At 43.0% G+C, this 17,227-nt stretch overlaps 2 protein-coding genes across 3 annotated transcripts in view; one reads left to right on the top strand and one right to left on the bottom strand.

The window, feature by feature from the left end:
- Positions 1–1,901, bottom strand: part of PEX14 (peroxisomal biogenesis factor 14) — a 113,351-nt gene extending 111,450 nt beyond the window's left edge. The window contains exon 1 of the mRNA XM_070956153.1: positions 1,828–1,901. Within this exon, the coding sequence (XP_070812254.1) occupies positions 1,828–1,863 (36 nt within the window). The 5' untranslated portion in view covers positions 1,864–1,901. The remainder of the gene's footprint in view (positions 1–1,827) is intronic.
- Positions 1,902–6,221: 4,320 nt separating this feature from the next.
- On the top strand, positions 6,222–13,646 carry DFFA (DNA fragmentation factor subunit alpha). 2 transcript variants are annotated; one of them, XM_070956147.1, is made up of 6 exons: positions 6,222–6,356; positions 7,601–7,756; positions 8,781–8,920; positions 10,129–10,318; positions 12,941–13,101; positions 13,193–13,646. In XM_070956147.1, exons 1-6 carry the CDS (start codon positions 6,242–6,244, stop codon positions 13,397–13,399), a joined length of 969 nt encoding a protein of 322 aa, XP_070812248.1. In that variant the 5' UTR covers positions 6,222–6,241; the 3' UTR covers positions 13,400–13,646. The 2 variants fall into 2 exon arrangements, with proteins under 2 accessions (XP_070812248.1, XP_070812249.1); XM_070956148.1 differs by having other exon boundaries at positions 6,225–6,251.
- Positions 13,647–17,227: the final 3,581 nt, after the last annotated feature.

The following is a 17,227-nucleotide window of genomic DNA, read 5'->3' as shown; positions in this document are numbered from 1 at the left end:
TTCTGGAGGATAAGAATTTTAAGTATGATAAAGAGAAACATGGTTTTTATTTCTCTTCACAAATGTTTTGTAATCCCTCTTACTTTGGGCCTCAATCTTGCCAGGCTGGGGACAAGGGAAGGTAAAAACCTCTCACGCCTCTTCCTGGGGAAAAATGGAACCTGCAGGTTTGCAGATTGCACCTGGCACTCTAGTGCCCTGTCAATGCAGGACTACAACTTCCATCACACCCGACTAAAGAAAGGTTGACTGACCGCCAGAAGTCAATAAACTTCCCATCTCCCATAAAAAGGGACCTGCTGGAATAAATGCCCACCCTCCCCTCCTGGAGAGGCGGGCAGAGAGAGAAGGGGGTTGATGCCATGTTAAGAAAATGATCCCTCCCTCCCTCTTTGCTGCTTTTAATTTCAGACAGCCTCCAAAGATAGGACTTACTCCTTACTCCTGGGTCCTTTCCAAAGGGGCAGAAACTTAATTTTTCCTCTGCCCCCTTTGCCCCTACACAATGCACCACGAACCCACCTACCCACCCCCAAAACTCCTCCATCCATCCCTTTTTTAGGGATTCTCCCTTGTCTTTTTTCTTAAGGGAGGGGAAGGACAGAAGAGCCCACATTTCTCACCCCCCCAGTGCCTTCATTTATGTGTGAACCCCTATTTCTCTCTCACACTCACCTTCATTTATGTGCTAATTCTCAAACTCCTCCATCCATTCCATCCCCTTTTTAGGGGTTCTCCCTTGTCTTTTTTCTTAAGGGAGGTGGAGGATAGAAGAGCCCATTTCTCACCCCCCCTGCACCTTCATTTATGTGTGAACCCCCAAACTCCTCCATCCATTCCATCCCCCTTATTAGGGGTTCTCCCTTGTTCTTTTTCTTAAGGGAGGGGGGAGGATAGAAGAGCCCATTTCTCACCCCCCCCCAGCCTTCATTTATGTGCTAACTCTCAAACTCCTCCATCCATTCCATCCCCTTTAGGGGTTCTCCCTTGTTCTTTTTCTTAAGGGAGGGGGAGGATAGAAGAGCTCATTTCTCACACACACACCCAGCCTTCATTTATGTGGACTCCCCTCCTCCACCACCTCCACCCCACATCTGCTTCCCCCTGTTTCCTGGGTATTTCTAGGGGTTTCTCCCCTAAGAGCCTACATGGGAGGGTGAGGGGTGGAGAGAGGAGGGTGGAATGGAGAGAGGGGGGAGGAGAGAGGGGGGAATGGGGAGGGGGAAGGAGAGAGGGGGTGGAGTAGAGAGAGGGGGGAGGAGAGGGGGAGAGAGGAGGGAGAGATAGGGGAGAGAGGAGAGGGGGGAAGAAAGAGGGGGAGAGAGGGGGAAGAGATAGGGAGAGAGGGGGGAGGAGAGAGGGGGGAGAGAGGGGAGGAAAGAGGAGGGGGAGAGGAGGGGGGAAGAAAGAGGGGGAGGGGGAAAAGAGGGGGAGAGAGGAGGAAGGAGGGGGAAAAGAGAGGGGGAGAGAGGAGGGAGGAGGGGGAAAAGAGAGGGGGGAGAAACGAGGGAGAAGGGGGAGATAGGGGGGAGGAGAGAGGGGGGGAAGGAGAGACGGGGGGATGGGAAAGAAAGGGCCGCCCCCTCCTCCTTCTCCCTCTTTTATGGGGCAAAAGGGCGCCCCATACCTGCCTACCTGCCTTCCCCCTTGATGGAGCTGGGGGGGGGCTTGAGTTTCCCCCCACTTTGCAACCGGGAAGGAGCCGAGGCCGAAGCCCCCCGAGGGCCCTAAGCGCCCCTCTCCGCCTTCCAGGGGACGAGGAGACCCCCCCCTTCCCCGTGGCAAGGCTCCTGCCCGCTCTCCCCACCGCCTCCAGCCCAGCCTCACCTGCCCAGGTTGCTCAGCCTGCTCCGAGGAGGCCATCTTCCCAGACCCGGCTAATCGCGGCCGAGGCTGCAAAAACCGACGGCCGAGCCAAAAAGGCAGCGGAACGGGGGAGAGGCCGGAGCAATCGAGCCCCGAGGCGCCGATCTGGGGGGGAAAAAGCGCCGGCCTCGATTGGACGAACTTTTTCATTTAAACAGATTGGGGGGGGGGGGGGAGGAAGGAGTTGGAAGAGGGACCTTGTAGGTCATCTAGTCCAACCCACCCCAACCCCACCCCCCATGCAAGGAGAAGACCCTAGGTGGCTCCAGTGGCTAAGACGCTGAGCTTTAGGGTCGGCAGTTCGGGGGTTCGAGCCCCTAGCGCAGGTCTCCTGCAGTGAGCGAGGGGGTTGGGCTAGATGACCTCCCAAGATCCCTTCCAACATTCTGTTACTGTTCTGAACCCTGCCTACGTCGTTTCTTTCTTCTTTCTTTCTTTCTTTCTTTCTTTTCTTTCTTTCTTTCTTTCTTTCTTTCTTTTTTTTTGCAAAAAGTTTTTTTTATTTTTCAACACACAAATTACATCTTTTGGGAACAGAGCCCTCATCAATTTTTACACAATTTTTCTTTCCATCTTTAAACAAAACTTTATATGTTTTTTTTTTTGCCCTAATGCTTATTTTTTAATCTTAAATCGCCTATCTCAACTAATACCATCTTAAAAAAAAAAAAATTAAATCCAACCCCTCGCCCAAGTAGGAGACCCCAACACCATTTCTAACAGAGGGCAGGTCCGGTTTCTTCTCAAAAGCTTCCAGGGGTGAAGCTTTCCCACAATTTCTGAATAACAGAATAATAACGGCAGAATAACGAAGAGTCGTAAGGGGCCTTAGAGGTCATCTAGTCCAACCCCTCGACTATGCAGGAGACCCCCCTACACCATTTCTGACAGATGGCAGGTCTGGTCCCACAACTTCCGAAGGCAACTTCTGTTCCATGGGTTGATTGCTCTCAATGTCCGAAAATTTCTCCTTATTTACAGGTTGAATATCTCTCCTTTACTTTTACTTTACTTTTATTTGATTTATATACTGCCCTACTCCCAAAGGACTCAGGGCGGTGAACAGCCAACAATGGCTTAATGCACCCTGTTATTAACACAGCTGCCTGCAATTTCTGCAGGTTCAAATCTCACCAGGCTCAAGGTTGACTCAGCCTTCCATCCTTTCTAAGGTAGGTGAAATGAGGACCCAGTTTGTGGGGGCAACAAGCTGACTTTGTATAAATATACAAAAGTATGAAGGCTATTGCTTAACGCCTTTTAAGCCGCCCTGAGTCTCCGGAGAAGGGCGGCATATAAATCAAATAAAAAAAAAACAAAAAAACCCCAATAAAATACATACATACAAAATTTAAAAAGCAGAAATAAAATCGAATTAAATAGTTTGGCCCAGACAGATTAAAAAAAAAACCTTGTTCAATTTCCATCCATTATTCCTTGTCTGGCCTTCGGGTGCTTTGGAAAATAGCTGGACCCCCCCCCCACCTCTCTCTGGCAGCCCCTCAAATACTGGAACCACGGTATCATGTCCCCCCAGTCCTTCTTATCACTAAACTAGATACACCCAATTTCTCCTTATATCCAGGTTGAATTTCTCCTTGATCAGTTTCCATCCATTGTTCCTTTTCTGGCCTTCAGGTGCTTTGGAAAATAGCTTGACCCCCCCCTCCTCTCTGGGGCAGCCCCTCAAATATTGGAAGACTGCTATCGTGTCTCCCCTGGTCCTTCTCTTCACTAGACCAGCCATGCCCAGTTCCTGCAACCGTTCATCGTATGTTTTAGCTTCCAGTCCCCTAATCCTCTTGGTTGCTCTTCTCTGCACTTTTTCTAGAGTCTCAACATCTTTTTTTCTACTGTGGTGACCAAAACTGGATGCAGGATTCTAGGTGTGGTTTTACTAAGGCTTTATAGAGTGCTATTAGTACCACTCTATATATATACTGCTCAAAAAATTAAAGGGAACACAAGCAGAAGACATCCGAGATCTGAATGAATGAAATAGCCTTATTAAATACTTTGTCCGTTACATACAGTAGTTTATGCACTGCTCAAACAACTAAAGGGAACACAAAACTACTGTATGTAACGCACAAAGTATTTATTTATTTATTTATTTATTTATTTATTTATTTATTTATTTATTTATTACATGTATTTGTATGCCGCCATTCTCCCGAAGGACTCAGGCCGGCGAACACAAATTTAATAAATTTAATAAGGCTATTTCATTCATTCAGATCTCGGATGAGTATATAGATATATAAGGATCTTTTGACCATCTGCAAAGCAAGCGAAGTAAATGGGGAAGTAAGATACCACTTAACAACCGTGTTATTAATTTAAGAGCTGCAGCGATTCATTTAACAACGGCGGCATGAAAGATCGTAAAACGGGGCAAAGCTCACTTAACAAATGTCTCGCTTAGCAACGTAAATTTTGGGCTCAATGGTGGTCGTGAGTTGAGGACTGCTTGTATATACAATCCTGCAACTGAATTACGTACACAAGTCTATTTAGAATGGGTGGCAACTTTAAGACTTGAGGACTTCAACTCCCAGAATTCCCCAGCCAGCAGTGCGAGCTGGGGAAGTCTGGGTGTTGAAGTCCCCAAGTCTTTAAATTGCCAAGCTTGGACAACTCTGATTTAGACATTTGTTCTATTTACTTGAGGGAAGCAGTGGCTCAGTGGCTAAGACGCTGAGCTTGTCGATCGAAAGGTCGGCAGTTCAGCGGTTTGAATCCCGAGTGCCGTGTAACGGGGTGAGCTCCCGTTCCTTGTCCCAGCTTCTGCCAACCTAGCAGTTCGAAAGCATATAAAAAAAAATGCAAGTAGAAAAAATAGGGACCACCTTTGATGGGAAGGCAACAGCGTTCCGTGCGCCTTTGGCATTGAGTCATGCCGGCCACATGACCACGGAGATGCCTTCGGACAGCGCTGGCTCTTTGGCTTTGAAACGGAGATGAGCACCGCCCCCTAGAGTCAGGAACCACTAGCACATACGTGCGAGGGGAACCTTTACCTTTATATTTACTTGATTTATAGCCCTGATTCTAAGCAGCCAACAAAATTAAGGCAAAAAGTTAAGAATATGAGTTAAAAAAAAAAAAGAACACTAAAGTTAAGGTTAAATCAGACCTTGTCAGGATGTAGGCAACAAAATATTAGAATTTTTTTAAAGCAATGAACTGGGCATTTGATGAAAAGGATGTTTTGTTCTGGACAGGAGGCGATGAAAGGGATCATCATCCAGCATTGCACAGAAACACAATTGCTGCCGAGATTGCACAACCTGGCCTAACGATTTCTACCGCATCCTGACGTGTTCTTAATTCGTCCCCAGTTTCTTAAGAGCAGGCGGCCTTTTGCAATTTCATCCTTCTTAAGATAATGTGCATATGGAGTTCATAAAACGCTAAAAATATTAAGAAGCGTGGTCTGCCTGTCTTAAAATATGGAGTGTATTTAAAATAGTTAAAATATCCACTATGAAATATAGAATAGAATAGAATTCTTCATTGGCCAAGTGTGATTGGACACACAAGGAATTTGACTTAGGTGTATATGCTCTCAATGTACATAAGGAGAATAAAATACATTCCTCAAGAATAAAAAGAAGGTTTTTACGATAATTTGACTAATTTAGATAAAATTTTAACAGGTACTGATGAAAAGGTAATTAAGAATAAACAGATACAACACTTAGTGATAGTCAAGGTTACTAATAAGCTATCAAATCGTATTAGAAAACTAATAAAAACAATATAAATTGAAAGATACAAGCAACATGGTTATAGTAATAAGTGGGGAGCGATAGATACTAGTAAGGAAGAGAAGGATAATAGTAATACAGTCTTAGTAAATTATTTGACAGTGTTGTGGGAATTAGTTGTTTAGCAGAGTGATGACATTCGGGAAAAAACTGTCCTTGGGTCTAGTTGTTCTGGTGTGCAGTGCTCTATAGCATCGTTTGGAGGGTAGAAGTTGAAACAATTTATGTCCAGGATTTGAGGGGTCTGTAGATATTTTAGATAGACATTTTGGAATCAATAAATGTAGATAGACACGTACAATAAAATGTAGATAGACATTTTGGAATCAATAAAATCATGCTCACAAACTCAGAATGTACCTATTGGTGTTTTGGCGGGAACTGGGAAGATGACTATAAGCAGTAAAACCTTTTGCTTCCCACAAAAAGTTTGATAGGGGATGAAAACTACGTTCCCCATCATGCCACAGGATATTGAGACTGAACTACATTTCCCAGAGTGCCTCAGCAGGGTACACCGAGCGCTCTGATTGGTTTCCTGCAGCTGATTGTTGTTCTACAAGAGAATTCAAACGAAAGGGAAGCAAAGCGAAAGGAAAAAAGCGATGGCAGAGGGTAAGTCAAGGCTACCCCGGTTGAAGCAATGCCTGATCAGGCGGATGGGACAAAAGGAACAGCATGGGGTGGCTGCTTCCACCCTCCAGGAACTGAAGATGAAAGGTAAGACGTTCTGCTTTAGGGATATCAGAGCACGCACATTTTGCCCCACAGGCAGAGGGACCACAGGTGAAATTGCCCACCTGTTGTTGTTAGTTGCGAAATCATGTCTGACCCATCACAACCCCATGGACCACGTTCCTCCAGGCCTTCCTGTCCTCTATCATCCTTCGGAGTCCGTTGAAGCTCCCGCTGACTGCTTCAGTGACTCCATCCAGCCACCTCGTTCTCTGCCGTCCCCTTCTTCTTTTGCCCTCCATCGTTCCCAGCATTAGGCTCTTCTTCCTTCTCATTAGGTGGCCAAAGGATTTGAGTTTCATCCTCAGTATCTGGCCTTCTAAAGAGCAGCCAGGGTTGATCTCCTCTAGGACTGACTGGTTGGATCGCCTTGCAGTCCAAGGGATTCACAAGGCTTCTTCAGCACCAGAGTTCAAAGGCCTCCATTCTTTGGCGCTCAGCCTTCCTTATGGTCCAACTTTCACAGCCAGACATTGCAACTGGGAAAAGCATGATGTATAGATGTATAGTACATCCACTGTATGGGATACAGATGTTCTGTTTTCTGGGCATTAAAGTATGGAGAGAAAGAGAAGAGAAGGACCAGGGGAGACATGATAGCAATGTTCCAGTATTTGAAGGGCTGCCACAGAGAGGAAGGAGGTCAAGCTATTTTCCAAAGCACCCGAAGGCCAGACAAGGAATAATAATGGATGGAAACTGATCCAGGAGAGATTCAACCTGGAAATAAGGAGAAATTGGGTGTATCTAGTTTAGTGATAAGAAGGACTAGGGGAGACATGATACCATGGTTCCAGTATTTGAGGGGCTGCCAGAGAGAGGAGGGGGTCAAAGCTATTTTCCAAAGCACCCAAAGGCCAGACAAGGAATAATAATGGATGGAAACTGATCAAGGAGAGATTCAACCTGGAAATAAGGAGGAATTTTCTGACAGTGAGAACAATCAACCCATGGAACAGAAGTTGCCTTCGGAAGTTGTGGGAGCTTCCTAACTGAAAGCTTTCAAGAAGAGACCGGACTGCTATCTTTCAAAAATGGTGTAGTGTCTTCTTGGGTAGGGGTTGGACTAGACCTACAAGGTCCCTTCCAACTCTGTTAATCTGAAGGATAAATCTGAACCTGTGGGTTTTTTTTTTTTTTAGGGCTGGTACAAAGGGCAGGAAATAAAACTAACACGAGAAACCTTCTCGGCCCGATGTAGAAAAATTGTCCTCTTTTTTTCCCCACAGCCTGCAATCTGCTAGCAATTGACTTGGCCTCCCAGCCTGTCACTCTGGTACTGGCTGAAGACGGCACCGTAATAGATGACAACGATTACTTTCTGTGTCTGCCCCAAAACATCAAATTTGGGGTGGTAGCCAAGAATGAGAAATGGACCAGCACAGGTAATGAAATTAACGCTTTAGGTAGAAGCTCAGATCCAAAGAAGCGCAAACGAGGTTTGTCCCAGGATTGATAACTTTGATCGACCATTCAGAAGATGAATTCAAGAATCAGTTGGCCCTCTGAATGCCTTACTATTACACTTGGAGAAGTTTATAGATGTTTGTTTGGGGGGGGGGGGAGAAAAAGTTTAAAAAGCATATGCTTTTATGTTTTTAAAGAATGGAATGGAATGGAATGGAATGGAATGGAATGGAATGGAATGGAATGGAATGGAATAGAATAGAATAGAATAGAATAGAATAGAATAGAATAGAATAGAATAGAATAGAATAGAATAGAATAGAATAGAATAGAATAGAATAGAAAATATGGAATAGAATAGAATAGATGGAATGGAATGGAATGGAATGGAATGGAATGGAATGGAATAGAATAGAATAGAATAGAATAGAATAGAATAGAATAGAATAGAATAGAATAGAATAGATGGAATGGAATGGAATGGAATGGAATGGAATGGAATAGAATAGAATAGAATAGAATAGAATAGAATAGAATAGAATAGAATAGAATAGAATAGAATACAAAATATGGAATACAAAATATGGAATAGAAAGAATAGATGGAATGGAATGGAATGGAATGGAATGGAATAGAATAGAATAGAATAGAATAGAATAGAATAGAATAGAATAGAATAGAATAGAATAGAATAGAATTTTATTGGCCAAGTGTGATTGGACACACAAGGAATTTGTCTTTGGTGCATACGCTCTCGATGTATATAAAAGACAAGATACATTCGTCAAGAATCATAAGGTACAACACTCAATGATAGTCATAGGGAACAAATAAGCAATCAAATCATATTAGGAAACCGTCAATATAAATCTTTAATAAACCCTGTTAGCGTGAAATGGTGCCAATAGACTCTTTCTGACGTTGGGTAATGCCCAGTGTGTGAAATTACACACCTCTCTTAATTTTTAATGTCTACTGGATTCACAATTCTATCTGTTTCAGGTGAGGGCACAACTTGGTTAGGGGAAGAAATCACAAACACAAATGAAGTGGATAGCAGTGGAGAGAAATGGAAGGTTTTGGCCAGACAATTGAAAAACAACCTGTCTACCATCGTACTGATGTCCGAAGAAGACCTCCAGGTAGGATAAGGTCAAGTCTACAATATCTCTTGTTCCAGTCTAACTCTTCCCCTTGTCACCTTTGTTTTATACAGAATGGATAAAAAAATTGATTTATTTTTTTTTTAAAATAGGATTTTTTTTATTTTTATAAAAAATAGTTTAATATAATGCTTTTGGAGTAAAAAAAAATCTATCTAAAGATAGTTTTCTAATTAAGATACATTCATAATTTAATTTATTCAGCATGAAACGGAGCTTCGTGATGTAGCACGAGGAGGCTGTATATTTCTGCAATATTTACGTTTTTAGTAAACTCATTCAGTGAACCCAAGCTCTGCAAGCTGAGAGAACATGCACTGCATAGAATAGAATAGAATAGAATAGAATAGAATAGAATAGAATAGAATTTTTATTGGCCAAGTGTGATTGGACACACAAGGAATTTGTCTTGGTGCATAAGCTCTCAGTTCTAAAATTCTAAAACATGCACTGCATTAATGCCTTCACACAATTTCACAGTAACTGTGAGATACAAATCATAAAACATAAAGTTCAGGAATATTCCTGTATCCCATTGTTTTGCAAATCTCATGTACACTACAAACTGTACCATGGTTTGAAGAGAAGTGCATTCTGTACCACCAGGCTTTTAAGTGTGAGGAGGAAGGGCAAGCAGTAAAAAGGAAAGTGAAACCTTCTAAGCAGCTTATCGATATAATATTAAAGAGCACCTGTCATTTCAGATCCATCATGGCAGCAGCGCCTGTTAGCGGGCATCCACTCACCTGCTGCCTGCCACGTCCCTCATCTTGTGTCACTGCCGCATCACCAGCTGTCCCATTAAAGTGACTGGGACGGTCAGTGAGTCAACCGCGGATCAGAGGAGGAGTCACTGCGGGACAGAAATGACAGCGGCTCTTTAAAAAACTACTATTTAAATCGAGTTGATTTCAATCAAGCCTTTTTTACTAGCGATTTAAATCATGGTTTAAATCGACTTGATTTAAATTGTGATTTCAATTGACTCGATTTAAATCAAATCCAGCCTGGTTTTATACAGGGATTGGATAATTAGATTTATACGGCCGCCCAATTTCTGGAATCTTCCATCAGCAAAGCTGGCATTCCTTCTAATGGCCACATTTAATGAGGGCTTCGAGCTAACGGGGGGAAGCCTGAGTGTCTCTCACCTTGGCTAGCAAGGGCTGGGTCCTGTCTCCTTCCAGGCACTCGTTGAGGTACCGTGTTCAGATCTGGCTCGGGAACTTTCGGAGAATCAGCTCCAAACCCAAAAGTTACAAGCGACCCTTCAGGAGACTCTGGATAGGCGGGAAGAGGAGCGACGATCCCGTCAGCTTCTGGAACTTTACCTGCAGGCAATAAAAAAGGAGGATCAGGCTACATCCACAGCACAAGGTAATAAAGATCAGACTCCAAAATCCATTCAGCGTAACAGAATTGGAAGGGGCCTTAGAGGTCTTCTAGTCCAACCCTCTGCTTAAGCAGGAAACCCTACACCACTTCAGACAAATGGTTATCCCACATCTTCTTAAAAACTTCCAGTGTTGGAGCATTCGCAACTTCTAGTGGCAAGTTGTTCCACTGGTTAATTGTTCTAACTGTCAGGAAATTTCTCCTTAGTTCTAAGGTGCTTCTCTCCTTGGTTAGTTTCCACCCATTTGGAGAAGTACTGCCTAGTAACCAAGGAAGGATGGAGCAGACATGTTAATACTAACGTACTACCTCTCAGATCTATACCTCAGCAGCTCTACAAGTAGTCCTCCACTTACAACAGTTCATTTAGTGACCGGTCAAAATGACAACGGCACTGAGAAAAGTGATGTATGACCGTTTTTCACGATGGTTACAGCATCCCTGTGGTCACGTGATCAAAATTTGGGCCCTTGGCAACTGACTCGTATTTATGACAGTTGCAGTGTCCCGGGATCCCCTTTTTGCGACCTTCTGACGTCAACAGGGAAGCCAGATTCACTTAACAACCGGGTGACTAACTTAAGAACTGCAGCGATTCACTTAAACGACGGTGGCAAGAAAGGTCGCGAAATGGGGCGAAACTCACTTAACCAGTGTCTCACTTAGCCAACAACTTCATATGTTATTGGGGGTGGAAAGAGATGCATTGATAAAAGGAAATGCATGAATGCATTTTGTGAAAACTGCAGCTAAATGCAGTGTAGTTTTAAGGGGCTTCGGCATTTTCTGTAGAATACTGTAATCTAATAAATAAATGGTAAACTTATTGTATACATCTGTCTTAGTTTTAATTGAAATTATACTTGAACTTATCTTTAATTTTTAATCATAGTTACCTATTTTAGTGCTTAATCTATAATTCCTGATCTAATTGACTATTGTTGTTTTAGAACAATATTTATTAGTATAGTTTTTTGAAATAAAGCTTACATAAAATTAAAAAAAAAAAAAGAAATGTTGGGGCTCGATTATGGTCGTAAATCGAGGACTTCCTATCTACCCTTCTCCTTCAAATAGCAACCGCGGAATTTTTCACTTTTTTTTTTTTTAACTTGGTGCCAGCACAATGCTTAGATGCGGTATGAATTCCTTGACATTATTTTAATTTATGGAACCTTTTCAAGCAAGCCAGGATGAAAAGCCCGGTTGGTAAAAACTGGTTTTCTCTGTGAGCCAAAAGACGAAGGAGGATTGAAATGGAGCAAGCCATTCTGTGCAGGTTCGAGCATGTTTCAAATTAGTGTTACCCATATTTATACCTTACAAAAACATTATGACCTTGGGAGAGGCTCTTAAAGTGATTAATAATTGCTGGTTCGGCCAGCTATAGCTGGACAGTGACCATTTCTCACTCTGAGCCAAAGTGCCGTGTATCCCATTGATTGTAAGATGCTTGGGAGATTATTTTGAGTGGACAAACGGCACACATTATTTTATTTTATTTCTTTGTCTGACCTTTTTTGGTTGTTTACTGAGGCTTATATAGAAAATCTTGCGAAGCTTCTTCTCCGATAACATTGTATTGCTAACTAGGGCATACGAAACCTTTGCCAGACCAATTCTTGAATACAGCTCATCTGCCAGGAATCCACACTGTATAAAGGACATTAATACGATTGAGCGGGTCCAGAGGTATTTCACGAGAAGAGTCCTCCACTCCTCTGCTCACAGTAGAATCCCTTATGCCACCAGGCTTGAATTTTTTTTTTTTTTTTTTAAATTTGATTTATATGCCGCCCTTCTCCGAAGACTCAGGGCAGCTTACAATGTGCTCAGCAATAGCCTTCATCCTTTTTGTATATTTATACAAAGTCAGCTTATTGCCCCCACAACTGGGTCCTCAATTTACCTACCTTAGAAAGGATGGAAGGCTGAGTCAACCTTGAGCCTTGGCGAGATTCGAACCCTGCAGTAATTGCAGGCAGCTGGTCTTAATAACCAGCTTAATAACAGGGTGCCTTAAACCACTGTACTACCAAGGCTCTTTTTGGCCTTGGACAACCTAGTACTATGCCGCCTTCAGTCTGACCTAAGCGTAGTACACAAAATTATCTGCTACAACGTCCTACCTGTCAACGACTACTTCAGTTTTTAACCACAATAATACACGGGCACACAATCAGTACAAACTCAAGGTAAACCGCTCCAAACTCGATTGCAGAAAATACGACTTCAGCAACAGAGTGGTCAGTGCCTGGAATGCTCTACCCGACTCCGTTGTTACATCCTCACGCCCTCACAGCTTCCACCTCAAACTGTCTACCGTGGACCTCACCCCATTCCTAAGAGATCCGTAAAGGGGGCGTGCATAAGCGCACCAGCGTGCCTACCATCCCTGTCCTACTGTCCCCATTTATCTGTACTTCCTTCTTTAGTTTTTATGTTTATACCTATTCCTGCTATCTTGTACAGGTCTGACAAATAAATAAAGAAATAGTTTCTTGAAAAAAGACACTACTGGTGGCAATAGTGAGAGAAAAACCAAAAGGTTTCCAAGGGAGTCTTGCTTCAAATGTCTCCACAGACTCTTCTCTTTGTGTCTAGCATCAGAAGCGGAGGAAAAATCCGAGGGAGGAAACGATACTGTGGACATGGGGAGCAGCCGACCAATTTCAGTCGAAAGGACTCGGTTGAATGTCTGTGTCGTTACTCTGCTGAAAGAAAAGCCTGCCCCAGAGCTCAGCCTGGCCAGTCAAGATTTAGAGGTGGGCAAATGCAGGCTGATTTTTCCCTACCGATATTTTTGAGCTAGAGAAAGAGCATTTCTAACAAAATCTCTTTTGTTTTCTGTCGCAGCTGGTTTGCAAAGAAGATTCAGAAGCTCTTTCTCAGGCTCTACGCTGGGACAAACGCAAGACCGAAGCCTTACAGGAAGCGTGCGGGCAGGAGCTTTCAAGACGAGGGCAACAATTTCACTCTCTAAATTCACTGAGGAGCATCTCCAAAGGAAAGAAAAAACTACCAGAGCCTGGGGAACGGTCGAGTTCTAAACGCAGGAAGTAAAAAGCCCTGGAAGTCGGGAATTTTTGATGGATGAATCGCCTTTTTGGGTTTCCTGAATGGTAAAATGTCGTCTCTTTTCCAGCCAACCAAGGAAATATAAAAGCAAAAGGCAATTGACTTTGTCGTATCTCATTTCACCGAACTATTTATTTATAGGAAGTGCTAGTCCAAGACAAAAAGTATTTTACCTTTTTAACCTTCGAAGATTTATGGTGTAGATTGAAGTACAAAGTATGTTAATGATTTTTTTTGGGGGAAAAAAACCCATTTATATTTAAGGCTTTGTATTATTGGCTACCATTTTGACTGCTGATTGAGCAATTAAACTTGAATATTACATAGGCTTGCCTTGGGATACGTATTCACGTAGGACAGCCCTCCATAAAGGTAAAGGTAAAGGTTTCCCTCGCACATATGTGCTAGTCGTTCCCGACTCTAGAGGGCAGTGTTCATCTCTGTTTTAAAGCCGAAGAGCCAGCGCTGTCCGAAGACGTCTCCGTGGTCATGTGGCTGGCATGACTCAATGCCAAAGGCACAAGGAAAGCTGTTCCCTTCCCTATTTTTCCTACTTGCATTTTTTACCTGCTTTCGAACTGCTAGGTTGGCAGAAGCTGGGACAAGTCACGGGAGCTCACCCCATTATGGGGCAATAGGGATTCGAACCGCTGAACTGCCGACCTTTCGATCGACAAGCTCAGCATCTTAGCCACTGAGCCACCGCATCCCTTACACACAGCCTTCCATAGTAATTTGTAAAAGTAGCAGTAATTTGTAAAATAAAACTGACAGTCACAGTCGTGTTTCTACACACACACACACACACAATTAAATCCAAATATATTTGTCTCTTAACTGAACCAACTGAAGCACTAAATAAGAAATTCATCTAAAACCACATGAGATATTTCACTCTCCACTGAAGGCAGCACAAAGGTTAGGTACATGTAGTAATATTTTATTTCAGCATGGAACAGTTGTATGGGGAAACAACTTGGCACTGGCAAACATAAAAAACAGGAAAGACGAGCTGGCACACACCATTCTTAGCTTGCCCGTAAGCCTCTTTGTGGAACTCTTAAAAGGTGTCTTACAATCTTTTTTGAGTTTGTGTTTTGTTTCAGAGGATGGCCATGCTGTACATATCGAGGGCACAGCAAACCCTCCATCATGACAATGGACATACTGGGTCCCCCCCCCTTGACAGTTTTCTCGCAAGAGCATTTCAGATGCTCTAATGTTGAATTGGCATAAATGTCCAACTGAGGCTTCTGTTTTTGTTCCCTTGCCAACCCCTCTTAAGTGGCACGCAATGATTTTGTCAATACAAACATGGGAACTCTGCTTTTAGTGACACTTACCAAAAAAAAAAAAAAATGCAGTCAAGAAGGGTTTGAAAGCTTTTTGGAGGCTTCGTACGTTTTAAGTTTAGAGCTCGGCTCCTGGCGTTTTCAATACGTTTGCTAAAAAAAATATAGTCAAAATTGTGAATACAGTGTAGCTTTGCAGTTTAGCTTTGCACAAAAAGAGCCTTAAGCATAAAATATTAGCTTTCTTCTCTTTTCTGTATTTTTTTTTTTTTTAAAGAAATCACTTTCTCAACTTTTGGGATAAGAATGTGCCTGAAATGTGATTGTCTAAGCCTGCATAGAAAACCAGGAGCCCGAGATGACCAGAATAAAATTATCTTTGAGCCACTGAAGCAGAAGGAAAAAAGGAGTGCCAGCTTACTGACAAGAGTTCTGAATTCTTTTTGTATACATCCTTCCTCAATCTTACAGTATTTGGTTATTTCTGTCTATACTGTCTATTTGGGCTGCTAGTACCACTTAAAAGTAAAATTATGTCTTTCACAGAAGTCCTTAGAAGAAGGAAATGATTTCGATTTTTTCCCCCCTTTGGGAAACGGCTTCGAGAGGAATTTTACAGGCATGGGATTCATACATTTTTTTTTTCTTGTTAAATTAAACAGAAGCCTGAGAGGAAGTTTACAAGTATGTTTTGCTGATGGATATCGTCAAACAGAAGAGCAAGTGGGAAACGGTTCTCTTCGTATATTCTATGTACAACCAAAGATTAACAGAGAGTTGGAAGGGACCTTGCAGGTCATCTAGTCCAGCCCCCTGCCCAAGCAGGAGACCCTACATCTGCTTCTACCTAGGATTGAACTCACCACCTCCTGATTCTGAGGCAAGAGCTCCACCTCTAGGCCACAGCAGCTGTTCATTTAAATGTTCAAAGTACATTTAAAACACGAGCAAAGTTGTGTTTTGCCACACAAGAGATGGGGGTGGGGAGAGGGCACCTGCGTGGGGGGTCAGATTAACAGTTGGAAGGGACCTTATAGGTCATCTAGTCCAACCCCCCGCTCAAGCAGGAGACCCTACACCATTTCTGACAAATGGCAGTCCAATCTTTTCTTGAAAGCCTCCAGTGATGAAGCTCCCACAACTTCCGGAGGCAACTTCTGTTCCATGGATTGATTGGTCTCATTGTTAGAAAATTCCTCCTTATTTCTAGGTTGAATCTCTCCTTGGTCAGTTTCCATCCATTATTCCTTGTCTGGCCTTGGAGAACAGCTTGAACTCCCTTCCTCCTCTCTGTGGCAGTCCCTCAAATATTGGAAGACTGCTATCATGTCTCCCCTGGTCCTTCTCTTCACTAGACTAGCCAGGCCCAGTTCCTGCAACTGTTCTTTGTATGTTTCAGCCTCTAGTCCCCTAATCATCCTGGTTGCAATTCTCTGCACTTTTTCTAGACTCTCAATCTTTTTTGTAGTGTGGTGACCAAAACTGGATGCAATACTCTAGGTGTGGTCTTACTAGGGTTTTATAGAATGATATTAGTACCTCCCTTGATCTTGATTGTATCCCTCTGCTAATGCAATTTAGGATTGCATTGGCTTTTTAGCTGCCGCTGCACACTCTTGACTCATATTTAGCTGATTGTCCACTAAGACTCCAAGATCTCTCTCAAAGTCACTGCTACTACGCCTGGTTTCCCCCAGTTTATATGTCTGCTTTTGGTTTTTCTTACCTAAGTGTAAGACTTTACTTTTCTCTACAATGCATTTCATTTTGTTAGATAGGGCCCAGCGTTCAAGTCTGTCAAGATCCATCTGGATCTTGAGCCTATCTTCTAGGGTGTTAGCTATTCCTGCCAGCTTAGTATCATCTGCAAATTTGGTGAGTTCCCCTTCTATTCCCTCATCTAAGTCGTATATGAAGATATTGAAGAGTACTGGGCCTAAGACAGAACCTCATGGTGCCCCACTGCTGACTTCTCTCCATGTAGACTTAGACCAGGGGGTCTGCAACCTTAAACACTCAAAAGAGCCATTTGGACCCGTTTCCCACAGAAAAGAAAACACCGGGAGCCACAAAACCCTTCCTGTGCCTGACTATTTCTCAAGCGGCCACAAAACTGGCATATGTAGTTGAATTAAACGTTCTCTTTTCTTCTGAAACTTTTCTTTTCTTGGATTTATTCACAGTTGGCCTACCGGGGATTGAAAAGCTCAATAAATCGTGTGGTGGCAGGTGTCACACATTGGCGGTTGTGACGCATATTTTGAGTGAAGGGAGCCGCAGCAGAGGGGTGAAAGAGCCACATGCGGCTCCAGAGCCGCAGGTTGCTGACCCCTGACTTAGACCCATTAAGGACTACTCGTTGAGTACGGTTTGTCAGCCAGTTGCGATCCAACAGCAATATAAACAAATATAAATATATAAACAAACAATATAAACAAAACCTTCGGTAGGCGCACTTCTAATACCAGTAGAAAGGAAAGTGAAATTGAATTAGAGAAGAGGGTTTTACTCCCAAAAGTCA

Source organism: Pituophis catenifer, unplaced genomic scaffold, assembly GCF_029215685.1.
Source record: "Pituophis catenifer annectens isolate HBS135680 unplaced genomic scaffold, rPitCat1.0.hap2 SCAF_18, whole genome shotgun sequence".
NCBI classification, from domain to species: domain Eukaryota; kingdom Metazoa; phylum Chordata; class Lepidosauria; order Squamata; family Colubridae; genus Pituophis; species Pituophis catenifer.
Note: the sequence above shows the minus strand (reverse complement) of the source record. Positions and strands in the feature narration are given on the sequence as shown.

Excerpts from the sequence above, each read along its gene's own strand:
- DFFA (XM_070956147.1), top strand. The coding sequence starts at position 6,242 with ATGGCAGAGGGTAAGTCAAGGCTACCCCGGTTGAAGCAATGCCTGATC. Across the intron at positions 7,757-8,780 it reads TGAGAAATGGACCAGCACAG|GTGAGGGCACAACTTGGTTA; the intron begins GTAATGAAATTA and ends TATCTGTTTCAG. Across the intron at positions 13,102-13,192 it reads TGGCCAGTCAAGATTTAGAG|CTGGTTTGCAAAGAAGATTC; the intron begins GTGGGCAAATGC and ends TTTCTGTCGCAG.